Source organism: Electrona antarctica, assembly GCF_951216825.1.
Source record: "Electrona antarctica genome assembly, chromosome: 20".
NCBI lineage: Eukaryota > Metazoa > Chordata > Actinopteri > Myctophiformes > Myctophidae > Electrona > Electrona antarctica.
The window spans coordinates 32,871,344-32,888,554 of NC_136801.1; the positions used below are offsets into that span (position 1 = coordinate 32,871,344).

At 42.5% G+C, this 17,211-nt stretch overlaps 1 protein-coding gene across 1 annotated transcript in view; it reads right to left on the minus strand.

Moving 5' to 3' along the window:
- The window catches only part of cdh7a (cadherin 7a), a gene marked incomplete at its 5' end in the record, with an annotated part of 212,969 nt that overhangs the window by 79,484 nt on the left and 116,274 nt on the right, over positions 1–17,211 (minus strand). Inside the window, 3 exons of the mRNA XM_079489842.1 lie at positions 4,146–4,399; positions 7,069–7,256; positions 12,429–12,596. Coding sequence (XP_079345968.1) covers positions 4,146–4,399; positions 7,069–7,256; positions 12,429–12,596 — 610 coding nt within the window. The remainder of the gene's footprint in view (positions 1–4,145; positions 4,400–7,068; positions 7,257–12,428; positions 12,597–17,211) is intronic.

Sequence of the window (17,211 nt, forward strand, 5' to 3'; positions counted from 1 at the left end):
CTCGACGACCTTACTGGCGTATGCACAGGCTCGACTTATGTAACTTAGATAGCATTTTATGTATAGACATAGCACTCTATATACATATATCTATATATATATACGCATAGTTTCTTTATATAGATATTCCACTGTTAGGCTCTTATACGTATGATTCTTGATGACTATGTTTTTATGTATTATTAGGATATATTACCATGTTTTGTTCTTGCTTACTGTAAATCACTCTGGATTAAGAGCGTCTGCTAAATGCCTAATTTTGAAAATTGTACACCTATATCCAAACTTAACATTTAGAACCCAACTGACCTCATCTTGCTCATTAATCCAATGAATCCAATAATTCAGAAGCAAGGTTTTCTTGTTTGTCTTGTTTAATGTATTTCTTGAATGCATGAACTCCGTATGTAGGACTGGAAAAAACTAGGACTTGCGCAAACAAAACATGCATGTATCAATTGAGGTGGAAAGTATAGTCTAGCATTAAATGCAGACTAGATTACTCTACACAGAAGGAATTGACATGAAATAGTTATATTTTATTTAATTTTGAGGTGTGCGCAAGCCCCTCCTATATGCCAAGCTTTGTGTGTTTGTGTGTACCCCATAGCGATGATTTGATTGGCTGAACAATGTATGTATTGAGGATAAAAAGTGAGGACAGAAAAGCGAGGATGCCAATTGTGATTGGCCGGAATATGATGATATATGATGATAAGAGCGCCCCTCACTTCACACAGGTGTGCTTTTTTAATCAGTGACTAAATTGATTATGCCAATTAAGCACTTAAGTCTTTTATTATGCTTTGTGTTACAATGCAGGTGTGCAAAAAATAATAAAATAGCTGATCTACAAGCTCACAACGGAACTCAACACTGCTATCTTCATTATTTACTTTTTCATGTAACTTTCCTGTTCAACCCCGGATTTGAACCCGCAATTGTGCTGACATTTATTTATTTATTTTACCAATGAGCTAATAGTGCCTGCTTGCTTATTGGAGGAATTGAATGTTTTACCATCAGGTCAAAATCCGTGTCAGATCCATGTGTCTGGGTGAGAAATGACCTTTGACAAGATGTAATTGTCTCAATAGAAGAGCAGGGTGACAAAATACAACAGCCCCAATTGTATAAGCCGCATTGCATTAACATACTCTGCCATACAGATTGGACAAAATTACATTTTATTCATTGACAAAGTAACAGTGCCCGCCTTCATTGTAAGCTTGAAATAATGGTGATATTGATTCCCAGTCACCCAGCCCTACCCTTAGGAGAGATTCCACCCGACATATTTTCATTGCAAATCGAATCTTTTTATGGTCATTGCATTACGTTTGTGATAATTATTTAAAATGTAAAGTTGGTTGTGGAAAAAAGAAAAAAAGGGCCGTTTTCAACTTTTTTCCAACTGGTGATAAATGATGTATCCCCATTGAAAGTCCTGAGGGTCGAGCATTGTGCACGTTAACCATCTCTTATTTCGGGAGGAACATCACAACTTCAATTAAGCTTCATATCCAAAGGGTGTTATTGTAATGTAATTTGACTCCTTGGTATAGCATTAGCTCCACAATAATGTTTAATTTCAGACAGATGTATAGCACATAACATATTGCGGAAGAAACCGATAACATTCAGTGGCACAAAAGAGGCAATTTACGTCCAACAATAGAGTAGTAATTTGATTCCCGAGATTAAGATTACAAACAATCCTGACAGACGGAAGCATGAATAGCACATGATAGCCATTCAATTAAAAGCATAATGGGCCGAGGGATCTCGGGAGTGACACCGCCGCGCAGATTTGGCTCGGGGACGAATTGTTTTGTGTGTCACAAATGCCACGGCACTGGTAGTTGAGCCCTGACCCTCCCGTGAGAATGCCCTTCTCTTGTTCAAGATGGCATTTCTTTTTTTTTGCAAATGCTAGCACTCCTTTGGCATTCCCTGACCATATGGCATTGTTTGTGCCACACAGCCCCGTGGGTGGGTGGGTGGGTGTGGGGGGGGGGACTTGACTACTCAAGTGCCTACAAATTCTGGGTAAACACACAGACATCGCAGAGTGGTTGAATGAATGAAAGTGCTGATAAACACAGATAAACACAACCTCCCCATACATCTGAATGTATGAGATGAATTAAACAAACAATAAAGCATGCACGTACGTCCACTCACTAAATACCATATGCTGGGCAGAGGTCAGAATCCACAAATAAGAATATATAGTCCTCACTCTGGGTCAGGCGCCTCCAACTGATCAAGAGCCCGGATAGACTCGAAACTTCACGTCCAATGGCGTAAAAAAACCTAAATACATTTTTACGTTTTGGTGAATGATCCAGTGTGGGAACTTTATTCTACTTTGGGGGGTCCCCAGATGATTAGCTTTGAATGTGCAACATTGTTTTCTCACTCAACAATAAACAAACCAACATGCAGTATAAGTGTATACTACAGGGTATTAGGGCATTCACTTCTAGTCCTTTTTACTAGTTGACTAGTTGCCTAGTTTACTAGTCGACTAGTTGTTTAACTACCTATTATGTAAAAAAAAATAAAAAATGAAAATAAATATTTGTACATTGAAAAACTGTGTACATGGTGACTATAACTATAATCTACCTGATCTTGAGGCCTACAAAATCGGGGGAAAAAAAAAAAAAAAAAAAAAAAAACTTTTTTTTTTCTTATCAACTAGTCAACTAGTACCAACAAGGTCGACTAGTGGATTTACTAGTCGACTAGTAAACTAGTCGACTAGTTGCTTAATGCCCTACAGGGTATCTGCATTTCTAAAGTGGCAATTTAAGGACCTGTCAGGGTGGAGAGTCGCCAGTCCAAATATGGTATAGAAATGTTGTGGAGGGTCGTGGCACTGAAAAGTTTGGGAAGCCTCGCTGTACTGTATGTCCCCAAACACAGCTTTACATCTGACAAGTGGGCACAGTGCATAATATTCTTTCACCACTCTGGTGAAAGAAAGTGGAAAGAAAGTGGACAAGATGTGGATAGGGGGCGTTTGAAGGAATGGTCCCTGAAGAGGCAGAAAGCTTCGTAGAGAGGTGCACTCAGCTGTGTCTGGACTTTGCCAGGAAGCTGTTTAAGTGCAACTTCAGAGATTGGCTATACCCTCGCTCAGAAAGGAGATCTCCGGCCGTCAAACAAGGAACGCAAACACACTGGACATTCCAATCTCCAAACTGAGATACAAGAAATCACCACCAATCCCATGCAGACTCTTAAATGATGGTGGATTTTAGATTTGTGTTTTAGGTCATTAAGAGTTTTAGATGGGCAATTGCATTTTGTTGATTTGAGGTCTTTCATATCGTAATCAGCTAAATATTTAAACCTGTGAATGCTGAAATGATCATGCTGAAAACTGCAAAAAAAAAGAACAAATCTAAACATGAAGAAACAAAGAGGCTACCACCATACACTATATCTACAACAGAGCACAGTTACTCGCTTCAGAATTGATTTTTAAGATTTTATTGTTTGTCTTTAAAATGGTTTGGCACCTCAGTATATCTCTAAACATAAAAGGTTTATATCCCTCAAGGCCATTCCGGTCTGCAGGCCAGGTGAAACTTGAGGTCACAAAGAAGACATGTGACCGAGCCTTTTCTGTCGAGCCACTACACCTTGGCTGTAGGTAACGTTTGAGAGCTCCTGGTCTATGCTTTTTGTTTGGCTTTGTTGTTGGTTATTTTTTTCCCTGTATGATCTTGCTGTTGTTTCTGTGATTTAGCTTTACAGTGTATTTAGCTGTTTTAACTTTCTGTACAGCACTTTATAAACTGTGTACTGTTGATTTCGTTGACTAAAACTATGACGAAAAATGTTCGTCGACTACCTTTTTCACTGGGGAAAACTAAACAAAAACAAAATAATAACTAAGCTACGATGACTAAAACTAAGACTAAATAAATATATTAACAATTTTGTCAACAAATAAAAACTAGACTAAAATGTCTGGCAGGGACTAGTGGACAAGAGATCCAGTAGAACAAAAAAAAGACAAGTCATATGCTTGGTTGCATGCTAACAACAGTAGATAGGCTATTTTCAGCATGCAACCAAGTGTAAAATAAGGCACCGCCCTACTCGCATATATTTGACGGCGCTGACAATACCTGATGGCACTGCTGGAGGTGTCGGGGTCGTGGGCCGAGATCCTCCCGATGGACGTGCCGACGCGGGCGTCCTCCGAGACCACCATGTCGCTGAGCAGCGTGGAGAAGACGGGCGGCTCGTTCACGTCCTCCACGGTCACGCGGACCGCGGCGGTGTCACTGTAGGGCCCCACGCTCAGGAAGCTGGAGTCGATGTGGCGATTGGTGGCCTCGATCCTCAGCACGAAGTTGCTCTTGGTCTCAAAGTCCAGAGGCTGGATGGATGGATGGAGGAGGCGACCGCACGTCACGGCGATAGGGAAGAAAGAAAGGACATTTCAATTCAATTCAATCTATCTATAAATGCACCAAGCAGTGTTGATTTTGTCGACTAATACTATGACGAAAAATGTTCGTCGACTACCTTTTTTCACTGACGAAAACTAAATGGAAACTAAATGAAAACTAAGCTATGATGACTAAAAGTAAGAGTAAATATATATTGACAATTTCATCAACAAATAAAAACCAGACTAAAATGTTAGGAAGGGACTATAGTGGACAAGAGATCCAGTAGGCCTATAAGAAAAGACAAGTCATTTTTCACATTACATTTCATTTTACACACAACTATCTTCAACACAGCCATTTGAAAATAGATCGTTGGCAGATGACATCATTTAGCTGGGAAAGATATAACTCCTATCTACTTTCAATAGAACATATGTTTAGAAAAGGCTTTCGGGGGTGAAATTCATGGAGTGGGTGTTGTGAAACCTTTGCCAGTCAATAATTATATCAAAGTGAACTTATTTAAAACGTTACACAGCTTTAAGTACGTTTTGATACTGGTACTTTTGTAGGCTACTTCTACTCAAGTAAATTTTGAATTCCGGACGCACTGTGGCGCAGTCGGTAGCACTGTCTCCTCACAGCTAGAAGGTACTGGGTTCGATTCCCGCTGGGGATGCTGTGGGCGTTGGGGGCATGTTTTTCCTCCGCGTCATCAGTGCCCATACCCTGGGTGGGGTTTGTAAAAGGGCTTTTCTGTGTGGAGTTTGCATGTTCTCCCCGTGTCCCCTAGGGTAGGTACCCTCAGAAAAAACATGCAGTAATCCTGATCTCTAAACTACCTCCCCCTGGCCAGCCGGGGCGCCTGATGGACGGGAAAGGAACTGGTTGGAATAACGTGTTCCTTCCATGCGCTACGTCCAACCGGGGAAACTCCCTCCTGTCAGGTGAAAAGAAGTGTCTTGGACTCCTCATGCATCGACGGAAGCATGAGGTCAGTCCGTTGCTCTCTGCAGGTTGGCAGAGGGAGTGTAGCGCCCATGATTACATTAGATAATTGACACTTGCAGAATCGTGGGATAAGAATTATAGACAAACTATCAAAACATTTTGAATGGGTATTTCTACAGTATTGATACTTTTACTTAAGTAAATAACATGAATAACATTTTTCAACACTGCCGCTGCTATTGAGGTCGGCAGAGCAATGGTGAAAGATGTATTCTTATTATTATGACTCATTGTGTGCAACACTGTCGAGGTGAAAGCAATGCCAAGGCAATGATTCTATAGACCCCGCAGGAACTTGGCACAATCCGATTCTAACAACAAAAAACAAATCGATGCCAATAATATTGCTCATTGTTATCTTTGACTTTGTGCTTTGACTTATACATAAGCAATATTATTGAATTTTAAGAAAGGGGTGCAGCAACGTGAAGGACGACATTCTGAAATGTATTCTTTTGGAAAATGCATGGCTTTTTTGGGGGGGGGGGGGGGGGGCATTTTATTGAATTGCCTTATTTTAAACCTACAGCATAATGGGAGGGGGATTTTGCAGCACAGCAACAATGTGACAGTTTCATTGGCGACATGAGCTCTCTCCTCGGCGTACAGAGGTTGTTGCAAAACAAACAAAAGATCAAATTCTCACCACTTTTGACAAGCGGTGGCTTTCGGCCAACCATGTCTCCCAGCCCCTATGTTCCCCTACTAAAGTATGGCATAGCAATGAACTGTCAAACATCTCACACTGGCCTGAGAAGACCTTTTCAAGTTCTCCAAAAGCTAGAACTCTCTACTACAGTCTCTGCCCGTATAGCTGTGTATTGAGAGGAAACCGCGCCATGGGAACATTGTGACAGAATGGGAAGTCTATAGTCTAGCATTAAAGGCAGAATAGATGACTTTACACGGAAGGAATCAAGGTGTTCTTTCGAGGAAATTTCACCGGCGCTTGTGAACTTTTTTTTATTTCATAGAGAGCTTCATAGACTTGTTTGACACAAATTGACAGCACTGTCATCACTGTTTGATTGGATTCATGTCAATGTGTATTTTCAGACTTTTAACCACTTAAACCCATAGAGTGTATGCATCATACCCAGAACTTATGCGGGAACGCCTATTGAGTGGGAGAAAAAAAACTACTTTCTGGTCTTGACAGCCCATACATCCAAACAGATGTCCCATCTGATTGCATTAAACAACGTTAAATGACGTTAAACTCACTTTGCCACTCGATTTCCCACTCACACTTTCTTCATACTCATACCATAGGGCGAGAGGGCGAGAAGCGGCTTCGCCCAAAAAGGGCGACCATATATGGTGGTGTGACGTGTCACGAGGCATGATGACTGACAACCATATATGGAGGCGTGACGGATTGACGGACGGACGGACTGACAGGTTTTCATAGTAATCTGCGACCTACAGTTGCAATAAACCTAACCTTTCGCACTGTAATGGTCTGCTCTACACCAAAACTAATTTCCGAAAATAACCGATTTACAAGCTCGCTTGTTACGAAGCTCACAATTTACAATTCATTTTTGACAGTTTAGTGTGGTAGGTGGCCTTACTTCAGTCATGCGAGTGTTAAGGGCAGGGCGATAGACATCTATAACAACCCAGATGAATAACAATCTACCTTCAGCAGAACGATGACCCCCTCTTGTGTCTCCTCGTCCGTGGTGATGTTGAACAGGCCGCTCCCCTCCGTGTCGGCGATCCGGTAGTCCATCTCCGCGTTGGGCCCGATGTCTGCATCCACCGCCTTGATCCGAGCCACCACGGACTTCACCGGCAGCGACTCCAGAACCGTGTACTGGTAGCTCTCTGCAGGGCGACAGGGGAAACAGGGCAGGGTGAGGGCAGCGGTAATGGATGTGTAAAAAGTAAGTAAGTAAGCCTTGCCAAGCCATTAAAGGGGGTGGGGGTATTATTTTAATTATTTAATTATTTAGTTTAATCCTGTTTTTGTCCGAGAAAAAAGGGTAGTCATGAACATTTTTCGTCATAGTTGTAGTCAAAGAAATTAATTCTGCTTCGCAGAGGCATTGGAAGGTATCATCTTCGCCCCAAAGTGAATAAAAAAATAAATTAAACATCCTCTGAGAGATTCTATTACACAGAACAATCTCCATCGTGTTCCTTCCCAGAGCTTTTGTGTCTCATGAAACGCTGGATTTTAAAGCACTTCTTCTGAAGAAGAATAAAGAAAAAGGGAGGGAATCATATTCATAATCATAAGCTTCCCCGATAACCCGTAGCCAGAGCTCATTACCAGAGCCCGGGTCCATGTTTCGCTCGGCCCGGCTGCCTCCCCCTCAGCCGCCACCGTGCCGTCTAAATGCTAATCTTCCTCTGTGACATTGTTTGCTGCCGTGTAATCTATGTAATGGCTTTTTAATTTGCCGTGGAATAGCGAGCTCTTTAAAAGACCAAAAAAAAATTGCTTTCCCCAAACCTCCCAGCCACTGCCCCTCCAGTATTGTCTCCCGCCCTCCCCCCTTGCACTCGATCCCCCCCCAAACTCACCCTCCCATATACTTCCTCTCCCTCCCCCTGTGCAACTACTTTTTATGTATGTGATGTATTGCCATGCTTTTTGTTCTTGTTTAATGTAAATCGCTCTGGATTAAATTGTAAATTGTAAACTATGCAGAAGTGTTCAAATGTATGAAATGTAATGTATTTTTTTCAAATGGCCAAAATGTATATAGGGTTGAAGTGCATGTATGTTTTGTAATAATAATCTAAATCTACAAAGCAAGCTTTCAAATTAATGCAGTGGAGTAAATGTACAATATGTGCCTCTGAGATGCAGTGGAGTAAAAGTATTAGAAATTGGAAATACTCAAGTACAAATACCTCAAAACGTTACATACCGTACTTAAGTAAAGATACTTAGTTACTTTCCAGTCACCACTGCTCTCATCGTATACTCCCCCTACTACACCCCCTCTTTCCCCCCCCGCGTGCGAGCCCCTCTCCCCCTCACCCTAAACCCCCGTAATGCTTCCTCGTGCGTCTAAAAAATCCCTTGGTTTTCTTTTCCCCGCCCGCCCTTTCATCGGAGGACCAGAGAGCAGCTTCTCTCTCCTCTCTCACCTTCTGGACTCCATCAGCTCTGGAGCTCCGTAATGGTCTATCGATTCTGACCGCTCTGACCCCCTGCGAGGCGCGCGCGCGGGGGAGGGGGGGGGGGGGGGGAGGGTGTCGGTTAGTCTATAGGCCCGCAAAAGCATCTGTGATTCTGTGTCATTTTTAGATTTTTAATTGTGAAAATGTGCGCAAATGGTTGAATATAGCCTATACGGTATTTTCAAAATGAACATTATAAAACTCAAATCTTTGCTTCTATAGGGGGTCCCTGGCTGGAACAAAATGTTTTGAAATGTGTGTGTGGGTATGTGTGTGTGTGTGGGGGGGGGGCTGCCAATAGCACATCATTTTCCTCATGTCTCAATGGGCTAAAATGGCAGTGTGTGTGTGTGTGTGTGTGTGTGTGTGTGTGTGTGTGTGTGTGTGTGTGTGTGTGTGTGTGTGTGTGTGTGTGTGTGTGTGTGTGTGTGCGTGCGTGCGTGCGTGCGTGCGTGCGTGCGTGCGTGCGTGCGTGCGTGCGTGCGTGCGTGCGTGCGTGCGTGCGTGCGTGCGTGCGTGCGTGCGTGCCATGCAGCAAATTGACTCGACTTCACGGCAGTCCGATCCACGCGCGCACACACTCGCGCGTCGTGTGCGGCGGCAGGGGCACATGCACATCTGAGCCACGGTCGTCTCTATAAGCTATCACGAGTAAACCGATTGCCGGGGAGTTGCACAGATTATCATGAGAAGCACCGAAGGGCCCTTTGAATCCTAATGCCCTCGCCCTGGAACCCATTAGCAGAGCCGTGAAATGGGCTGACGACAAGAAAAGAAAAGGGAGAGAGAGTAAAAAAAATGGGGGGGGGTCTGATTGATCCTGGAATCTACTGAGTTAGCAAGCAGCAAGCAGACCCCCAGCACATGATGAGAAGGGGCATTATATTGGTGGGAAAAGTACTCACAATTTGTTACCATGTGTTGGGCAATATTACTAATTTACTCCAGAGAGTAATATGCTACTTATTACATATTAACACCTTGAAAAGTATTAATATTATATTACTTATTACTTGGAATCAAGAGTAATATATTATTTGACATATTTTATTATATATTACTTTTACCCACACACCTCACACCCCCACCCGCAAAAAAGGGATCCTACAACAACACAATCTGTTTAGTCAGCTTCTTTTAGAACTGAATCGAATTGTTTTGAATAAGAAGAAGAGTCATCAATCAGCCACAAAGGCTATAACATAAAGCAGCAATCTCTCTTGACCTTGTAAATGAAATGGTTTCAAACGGTAGCCAAATAATCCTGAGTAATATAATATGTGCTATTTTTTTGCCCTCATATGATTGGACACTATATGGTGACATCACAATATGTGAACTATGAAGTATAGGCAAACCACACTCGCAACCCCCCAGGATTGCACCTTTCTAGTCTGTTGGTGGGAGTCATGGCTGCCAGTTCCCACCTGATGTCATGTGGGAGTTCCGACTGCTCCACACCATGCTGAATGACTGCAATTCTGCATAACATCTTCAGGCTAGGATTTAAGTCTAGGATGTAGATGTACATGTCATCATAATGGGGATTCCTCCAAAGATGATGATACGATCTCCCACCATGCAACAGTACATCACAGACATCCTACGGGGGCCTTTCCGGCCCTTGGGTTCAACCTGCTTCCAGGAAAAGGTCTATTGTCTAATTTCCACAGATCATTGAAGTACTTTGTTGATTTACAGCCAAATATGTACAGCTCTCCATTGTTGGCAAAGGCTGAATGACATCGACGTTCTTCTGGGACAAGGTGTCCAGAAGCCGTGCTCAGCCAGGCGTTGGTCTCTGTGTCAAACACTGTGATGTTGTTGTAGTCGAGCCCCCCGCAATCCCAGCCTCCAAATGCAAACATTTTTGTCCCAATGATAGTGGTAGAATAAAGTTATGAAACAGGTGGAGGAGTTCCTCTGGAGTTAATTAAAGCCCAGACCATTGTAGTGGTGTCCAACTTGTAGATGTCATTAGTGTATCCAGTCAGCTGGGTGTGTCCTCCATACATGACCTTCTCCAGGAAACAGGCTGAGTGGTAGCACCTCGCCTCTGGAATAGTACCACAAACATTGGGCTTGGACCATCTATGGCTGTCAACATCAAAGGCACACAGCACATTGTAGTAAGGATACCCTCCCCAGAAGTAAACAGTGTCAGTGTCTTCTAGCAGCTCAGCTGTGTGGCCATAGCGCCCGGAGGGAACCTCATCAGGACGCTCTCCTCTTCCATGTATCACCTGTGGCAACTTCCTACAACGCAAAGATGTGGACTTCAATCTGATCCCTCTTGTTGCTATGGGACCCTCCAAAGGAGTAGAGCTTGTTTCCGACTACCACGGCAGCTTGGCTATTAAACGTAGGTCCTCCTTTCAGATGTATCGTTTTTGAGTGGTGTAAACCACTCCTACGACTGGCTTTGTTAGTTTACGTGTCTGTCTGTCTGTCTGTCTGTCTGTCTGTTCGTATAAAAAATGAGCATGGTTGCTATGGTCACCCAGTTCACACTAAGGCTGTACCTTAGCCCTTTTTTTAGGACTCGAACTTCGGCAGGATTTTTCGAGCGAACATCCGGACCATTTGTTTCTAATTAATTTAAAAAATAACCTTTGAGATATCCGTCAGAGCGCAGCGCGTCTCCCCTGCTCTTTATCGATCTCTCTCGTCTCTCCCACACACACACACACACACACACACACACACACACACACACACACACACACACACACACACACACACACACACACACACACACACACACACACACACACACACACACACACACACACAGTCAAGTGGCTCCGCGATGGCTCAGCTGATCTGCAAGCTCATGTGAGCTTGCTGGCAGGCAGCTAAAACAGCGTATATTGCTCGTTAATTGTTCCACCTGTGTATTATTCTCAGAAGCGCATTGAAGAGAGCATATGCTAATATATCATGGCAGCGATCATGCTGGTGTGCTGGTGTGTGTGTGTGTGTGTGTGAGAGAGACACGTCAGACATTCCATTCAATGGAACTCTTTTGTTCTCACAGAACAAGGTGAGAAAGGTCAATCACCTCAGCTGCAGGCCAATCAGCAAATTAATTTGCACGGGAGATGGGACAACTTCTGACAGGAATGCACTAGAAACTTACTTTTTTTTACATGCTCATATCGCATTCTCGACGAGATATATTTTCGAGTTAATAAAAAAAGGGAAAAAATAATAATATTTTTTATTTAATAAAAAAATTAAAATAAAAAAAACGAATGTTTCAATCCCATTAATTAAGATTCGAGTGCCAACCCTAACGAGCGAACATTCGAACCTTGAATGTTTGGGGACAGCCTTAGTTCACACGGGTGTGATTTCATTACGTCAGACATTACGTCAGACCACAGCTGATCAGGCTATATAAGACCATACACCACTCAGTTAACACGGGTGTGATCTTATTTAGATATAATCTGAAATGTTGTAGTAATTGCCAGACTTTATTCCGGATAAACTTTTTGAGGGCCGCTAGACCCCCCAAAACCTGGCTTTGTGTGTTCCGCCTGTGACATGTGTGGGTCAAGTCTATAGAGTTTTTATGATGAGGTTTCTTCTGCACATCAAAGGCAATGGCCAAGTCAATGACGTAATTGGGTGACTTCATCATCATGCGCTAGACCCCTGAGTCGGTAACGATGGAAGTCAGGTTGTTGATTTTTTTATTAGTTTTTTACCACAATGAGACGATTTGAAGATAGATGACCCCATGTTATTCTCCATAGAGACAAACTTCCGCAAACCCCTTGGAACCAGGGGATGAGCGAGCGAGTGACGTCGGGCCTTCGGGCACGCTATTGCAGAGAGGGTTTGAGAGCGTATACATACTGTGAGCGAAGCGCGGCGGGTTGTCGTTGACGTCGGTGAGCGTCACGGTGACGGACGTGGTACCGGAGAGACCGCCCATCTGGCCGACCATGTCCTTGGCCTGGATGACCAGGACGTACTGGTCCCTGGTCTCTCTGTCCATGTTGGGCAGGGCCGTCCTGATGATGCCTGCATGGGGAGAGAGGGAGGGGGAGAGGGAGAGGGGGAGAGAGAATTTTAATTAACAATGCAAAAAAAAGAAAAACAGTGGTTCCCAAACACTGGGTCGGGGACCCATTTGTGTGTCAGACACATTGTTATGGGTAATTTTATTTATTTTGTATTATTATTATATTTTTTTATTATTATTTTTTTTTTGTTTTCTGCATTTTTTTAAAATTATTATTATTATTATTAAAAATAAATAACATTCCAAAAAAAGCAAAGCTTTTCATGAATTAAAAACAAAATGCAATGTTTTTATTTTCTTCAGTAGGCTAATTTCATGAAGAAATAAAAGAAAAATCAAAGAAATTCCATGAATTACCGGTAGAACAAATATATTCTGGAGCCAGTGCCAACAGAATGCACGAAAGATGTCGTGAAGAAGACCCCGTGAACCAGCTCTGTGGACCGGAAATAGAAATCGTCCATTTTCGTGCCACAGTGGATCACCTTCGCTAATGACTTCTCGAGTTTGGCATTGATTGTGTTTTAATAGATCAGTGCTATTGAACACCATGTTTCGCGCCATGTTTCGAGCTTGCAGATCTGCTACATTTTGAGACTTTTTGTCTGTGAAGGGGTTCATTTATAACCTGACTCCGCCAGATGGGGCAGCAGAGTGTACACTGGGTTCCCCCCCTCCTGCTCCCATCTGGGAACTCTCAGGCAGACTCGATGCTCCTGCCACCAAACGGCCTGGCCAATCAGCGGCAGCTAGAGGCGGGATCAAGTCATACACAGTCCAGAGTAATGTAGTAAGAGAGTGGTGACACGCTTTGATCTCGCCGCAAAGCGGGTGCCTATGGGCGATAGTTCCAAACATTGCTCCTATGGCTGGAACTATTCCATTGAGATATAATGAGCACTTCCGCATTCCATTGTTACAATGAGAGTCAACGGGAGTGTCATTACTCTCTTTTATACTACTCTGACACAGTCCTGCCTTGATCCCGCCTCTAGCTGCCGCTGATTGGCCAGGCCGTTTGGTGGCCGGAGTCTGCCTGAGAGTTCCCAGATGGGAGCAGGAGGGGGGGAACCCAGTGTACTCTCTGCCCCATCTGGCGGAGTCAGGTTAGTTCATTTACGTAGGTAGGAGAAAAAAATAAAAAATAAACGCAAAAAGTTAGAATACGGAGATGAGAGCATTCTGCCCGACAGCAACGATGTGGTTCAAGACCAGCGTATACTGTAGCCTACTTAAGTACAATTTTGAGGTACCGGATATTTGTATTTAACTTGAGTATATAACATTCTCAGTACTTTTACTTTTTTACTTTTTTACATTTCGGAGGGAAATATTGTACTTTTGCTCCTTACTACAATTATTTGACAACTTTAGTTATAAATTTGGATTATTATTACAAGAAAACATACATGAACCACTTTAGCCCTATACACATGTCGGCCATTTGAAAATAGCCCGGTCTACAAGCTCACAATGTGTCGCATCGAGAGCGAATATGTTTCGTGTTCTAGGGTTAAGTAAAACATTTGAGTACTTTTTCCACCACATGGTTATTACAGTACGTGGACGTACAGTAGCAGGTGTCCACTGTCTACATGTGACTTACAACAGTGACACACATAGACAGGCAGGCAGTTTTGTCATATTGGCAGATCAATTATGCCAGTCAGGAGGACGGACAGGCGATGGATGCATGGCCCCTGGCAGTTCTCCTTCTTGGCCTTCTGACTGACAGCATCTCATCTTGAACCCAGTGGTGGAAAAAATAATCACATGTTTTACTTAAGTAAAACAGGCACCCTAGGCAGTTGCCTAGGGCGCAATGCGAGGAGGGGGGCGCCCACCAAGCCCAATAAAAATATTGTTTTCATTGTATTTTTCTAACTCATATATGTGGGGACCATGGTAATTTCTCAGCTTTTTACCGATTATGAAACTACAGAATGTAAGCTTTCATATGAGGCATTGTTCATTGAAATTGGAAAATATTTGAAGAAGATAATGACCTTTTGAAACTTGTTGAACCAGAATATTCGAAGTAGAGAAATTGCCCTGAAAAGATTTCAAAGATTTTTAGCCCCTCTGAGCCCCAGAAATGGCTGTGACAGTAGGTAGTTGTCTCCACCCCTAATCGCTTGCATAATCACTCCCCCACCCCTAACCACTCCCCCCACTAGGTTAGCTGTCAACTGCATATAATAGTTGTTACTTAAGAAAGTACTCACATTTTTTACTTAAGATAAAGTATCAATACTGCAATATAGAAATATAGGACTGAAGTTGTTTAGTGTATGTTTTGTAATAATAATCAAAATGTACAAAAAATAACTAGTAATTCAAGTTTTCAAATAAATGTAGTGGAGTACCAAGTGAAAGTGCGCAGATTCAAAATGTGCTTGACGGCCAAGCTACACCAGGCTTTTCTCGCACAAAACGCGCACGTTTACCCTAAACGCGTGCGTTGAATTTAGGTCCAGTCCTATTTAAAAAAACACACGCGTGGGCCGCGCGTTTAGGGTAAACGCGCGAGAAAAGCCTGGTGTAGCTTGGCCGTGAGTAAAAGTATTGGCACCAAAATACGATGCGAACACGCCCCCCTGTGGGAATGGAACCCAGGATATTCTAGCTGTGAGGCGACCGACTGCGCCACTGTGCCCCCATTGCCATTATGGACCATGGTTAATGTGGCCATGGTACCCCTGTAATCTACTGGGAGCCAGTTGAGCTCTCTGAACTGGTTCCCATACCTGTCTTCACCCAGGGGTATAGTGGCGAGTGAGGTCAGGACTTCGGCACTCAACTATACACAACAATTACAGCTGCAAAAATAAGCTCTCTCCCGTTAATGGCATTTTTATAATCATAATTTAATCGCATGACACTAAAAAGATGACAATCAGTGTCAGTGTAATCCCCCACACACACAAAAAGAGGAAAATTAAAGCCAACACGATTTAAATGCAAAGAAAAGCATTGTAAATCCTTTTAAAAATCCATCACTGTTGCTTGCTTCAAAGTTAATGGCTTGCAGTACAATGTGTTTCGGTCATTATGGATTCCTACGGAAGATTGCACATAAAGTACCGTGCCGCAGCGCCACACAGCACGCCCTTGTTGGAAATAAATGAATCGCTTTTTGGTTGCTTTATCTCGTTCTGAACCTGATGAGGTAGATCACGAGGGGCGTTGGGGGGATGCGTGGTTAGTTATCCCATTCTGGGTGGGAACCCCTTTTGGTGTTTTAAAGTTATACTTTAGCTGTTGAAAAATAGCAGATCTACAAGCTCGTCGTGAAAATGTGGCGCAAATCTTTGAATATACAGTACCGGTATATTCTTTCAGAGCACACGTTTTTAACAATATATTTTCAGATGGGGGTCCATCATTGACATGAAATAGGTTGAGAACCACTTCTTCTTTTCGTGTCTTTGAAGCATGTGGTTAGATGACAGTTTCCCATTTCTTTACACAGTCTTTTGCATTATTGTTGAACTCTGCAAGATCTTTTAAGCTGCAAGGGTTGGGTAGTAGAGTGCAGACTACTACCCAACCCTTGTGCAGTGCTGCATCGTATGGTCCTCTTCTCCACATTCACAGATGGTGATGGTTGAGAACCACTGATATAGAAACATAGGTTTTTGAGAAAACTGTCAGGATTTACAAGACATTTTGTTTAGAATCGACCTCAGGTCTAAATGGGTTAGTTATAGAGTTGTACACGTGATTTCTTAATCCTCCTTAACCCATTAAGACCTGAGGCAGATTCTACAAAATGTCTTCTAAGTCTTATAACAGTCGTTATATAAGTATAGGTTGGTCTATATCAGTGGTTCTCAAACTTGTTCATGTCAAGGACCCCCAAAATGCATTTTGGCCGCCGACCCCCTTCTCAAAATATTTTGTTCCATGGACCCGCATCACTTTAAAAGAATATATATACTCAAAGATTTGCCTTTTCTCCTTCTTCTTCTACTTTTTTAATAGCCAATACGTATAAAATAAAATTATGCTTTAGTGTTAACATTTTAAATGACATGATTTAAATTCCCGGTTTAAATGTATTAAGTTAAGCAGACAGTTGTCATGTAATTGAGGTCAGATCTCAAGACGGGAAAAAATAAATCATACCGTTTATTTTCTCATTACAGTAAGACGTTACAGACGCCTTTGCCCTTGATGAAAGAATGATTTGTTTTGTTGAAACGTAGCTGTTGCTATGTTTTTTCGTGCTAATTTGCGTGCTAATTTGCTGCAGTATTCTGTCTTAAAAACACTCTTCAAAGGCATTATTTGGAAAGTAGAGTATTAAGTCTTACTGCCTCATTTTAGTCACGTGGAATGTCTTAGTGTTAGTCTACTTTTCGTCGACTAAATATCATAAGATTTTAGTCGACTAAATCTACAGTTGATTTAGTCGAACAAAATGTATTTCGGCTGCGTTTTTTTTCACTTGCTGAAAATAGCTGATCCACGTGTTGTAAGCTTGTAGATCAGCTATTTTCAGCATGCAACTAATTGTAAAATGACTTATACTGGATCTCTTGTCCACTAGTCACTTCCTCACATTTTAGTTTTTTTAGTTTTTATTTGTTGACGAAATTCAGTATATTTAGT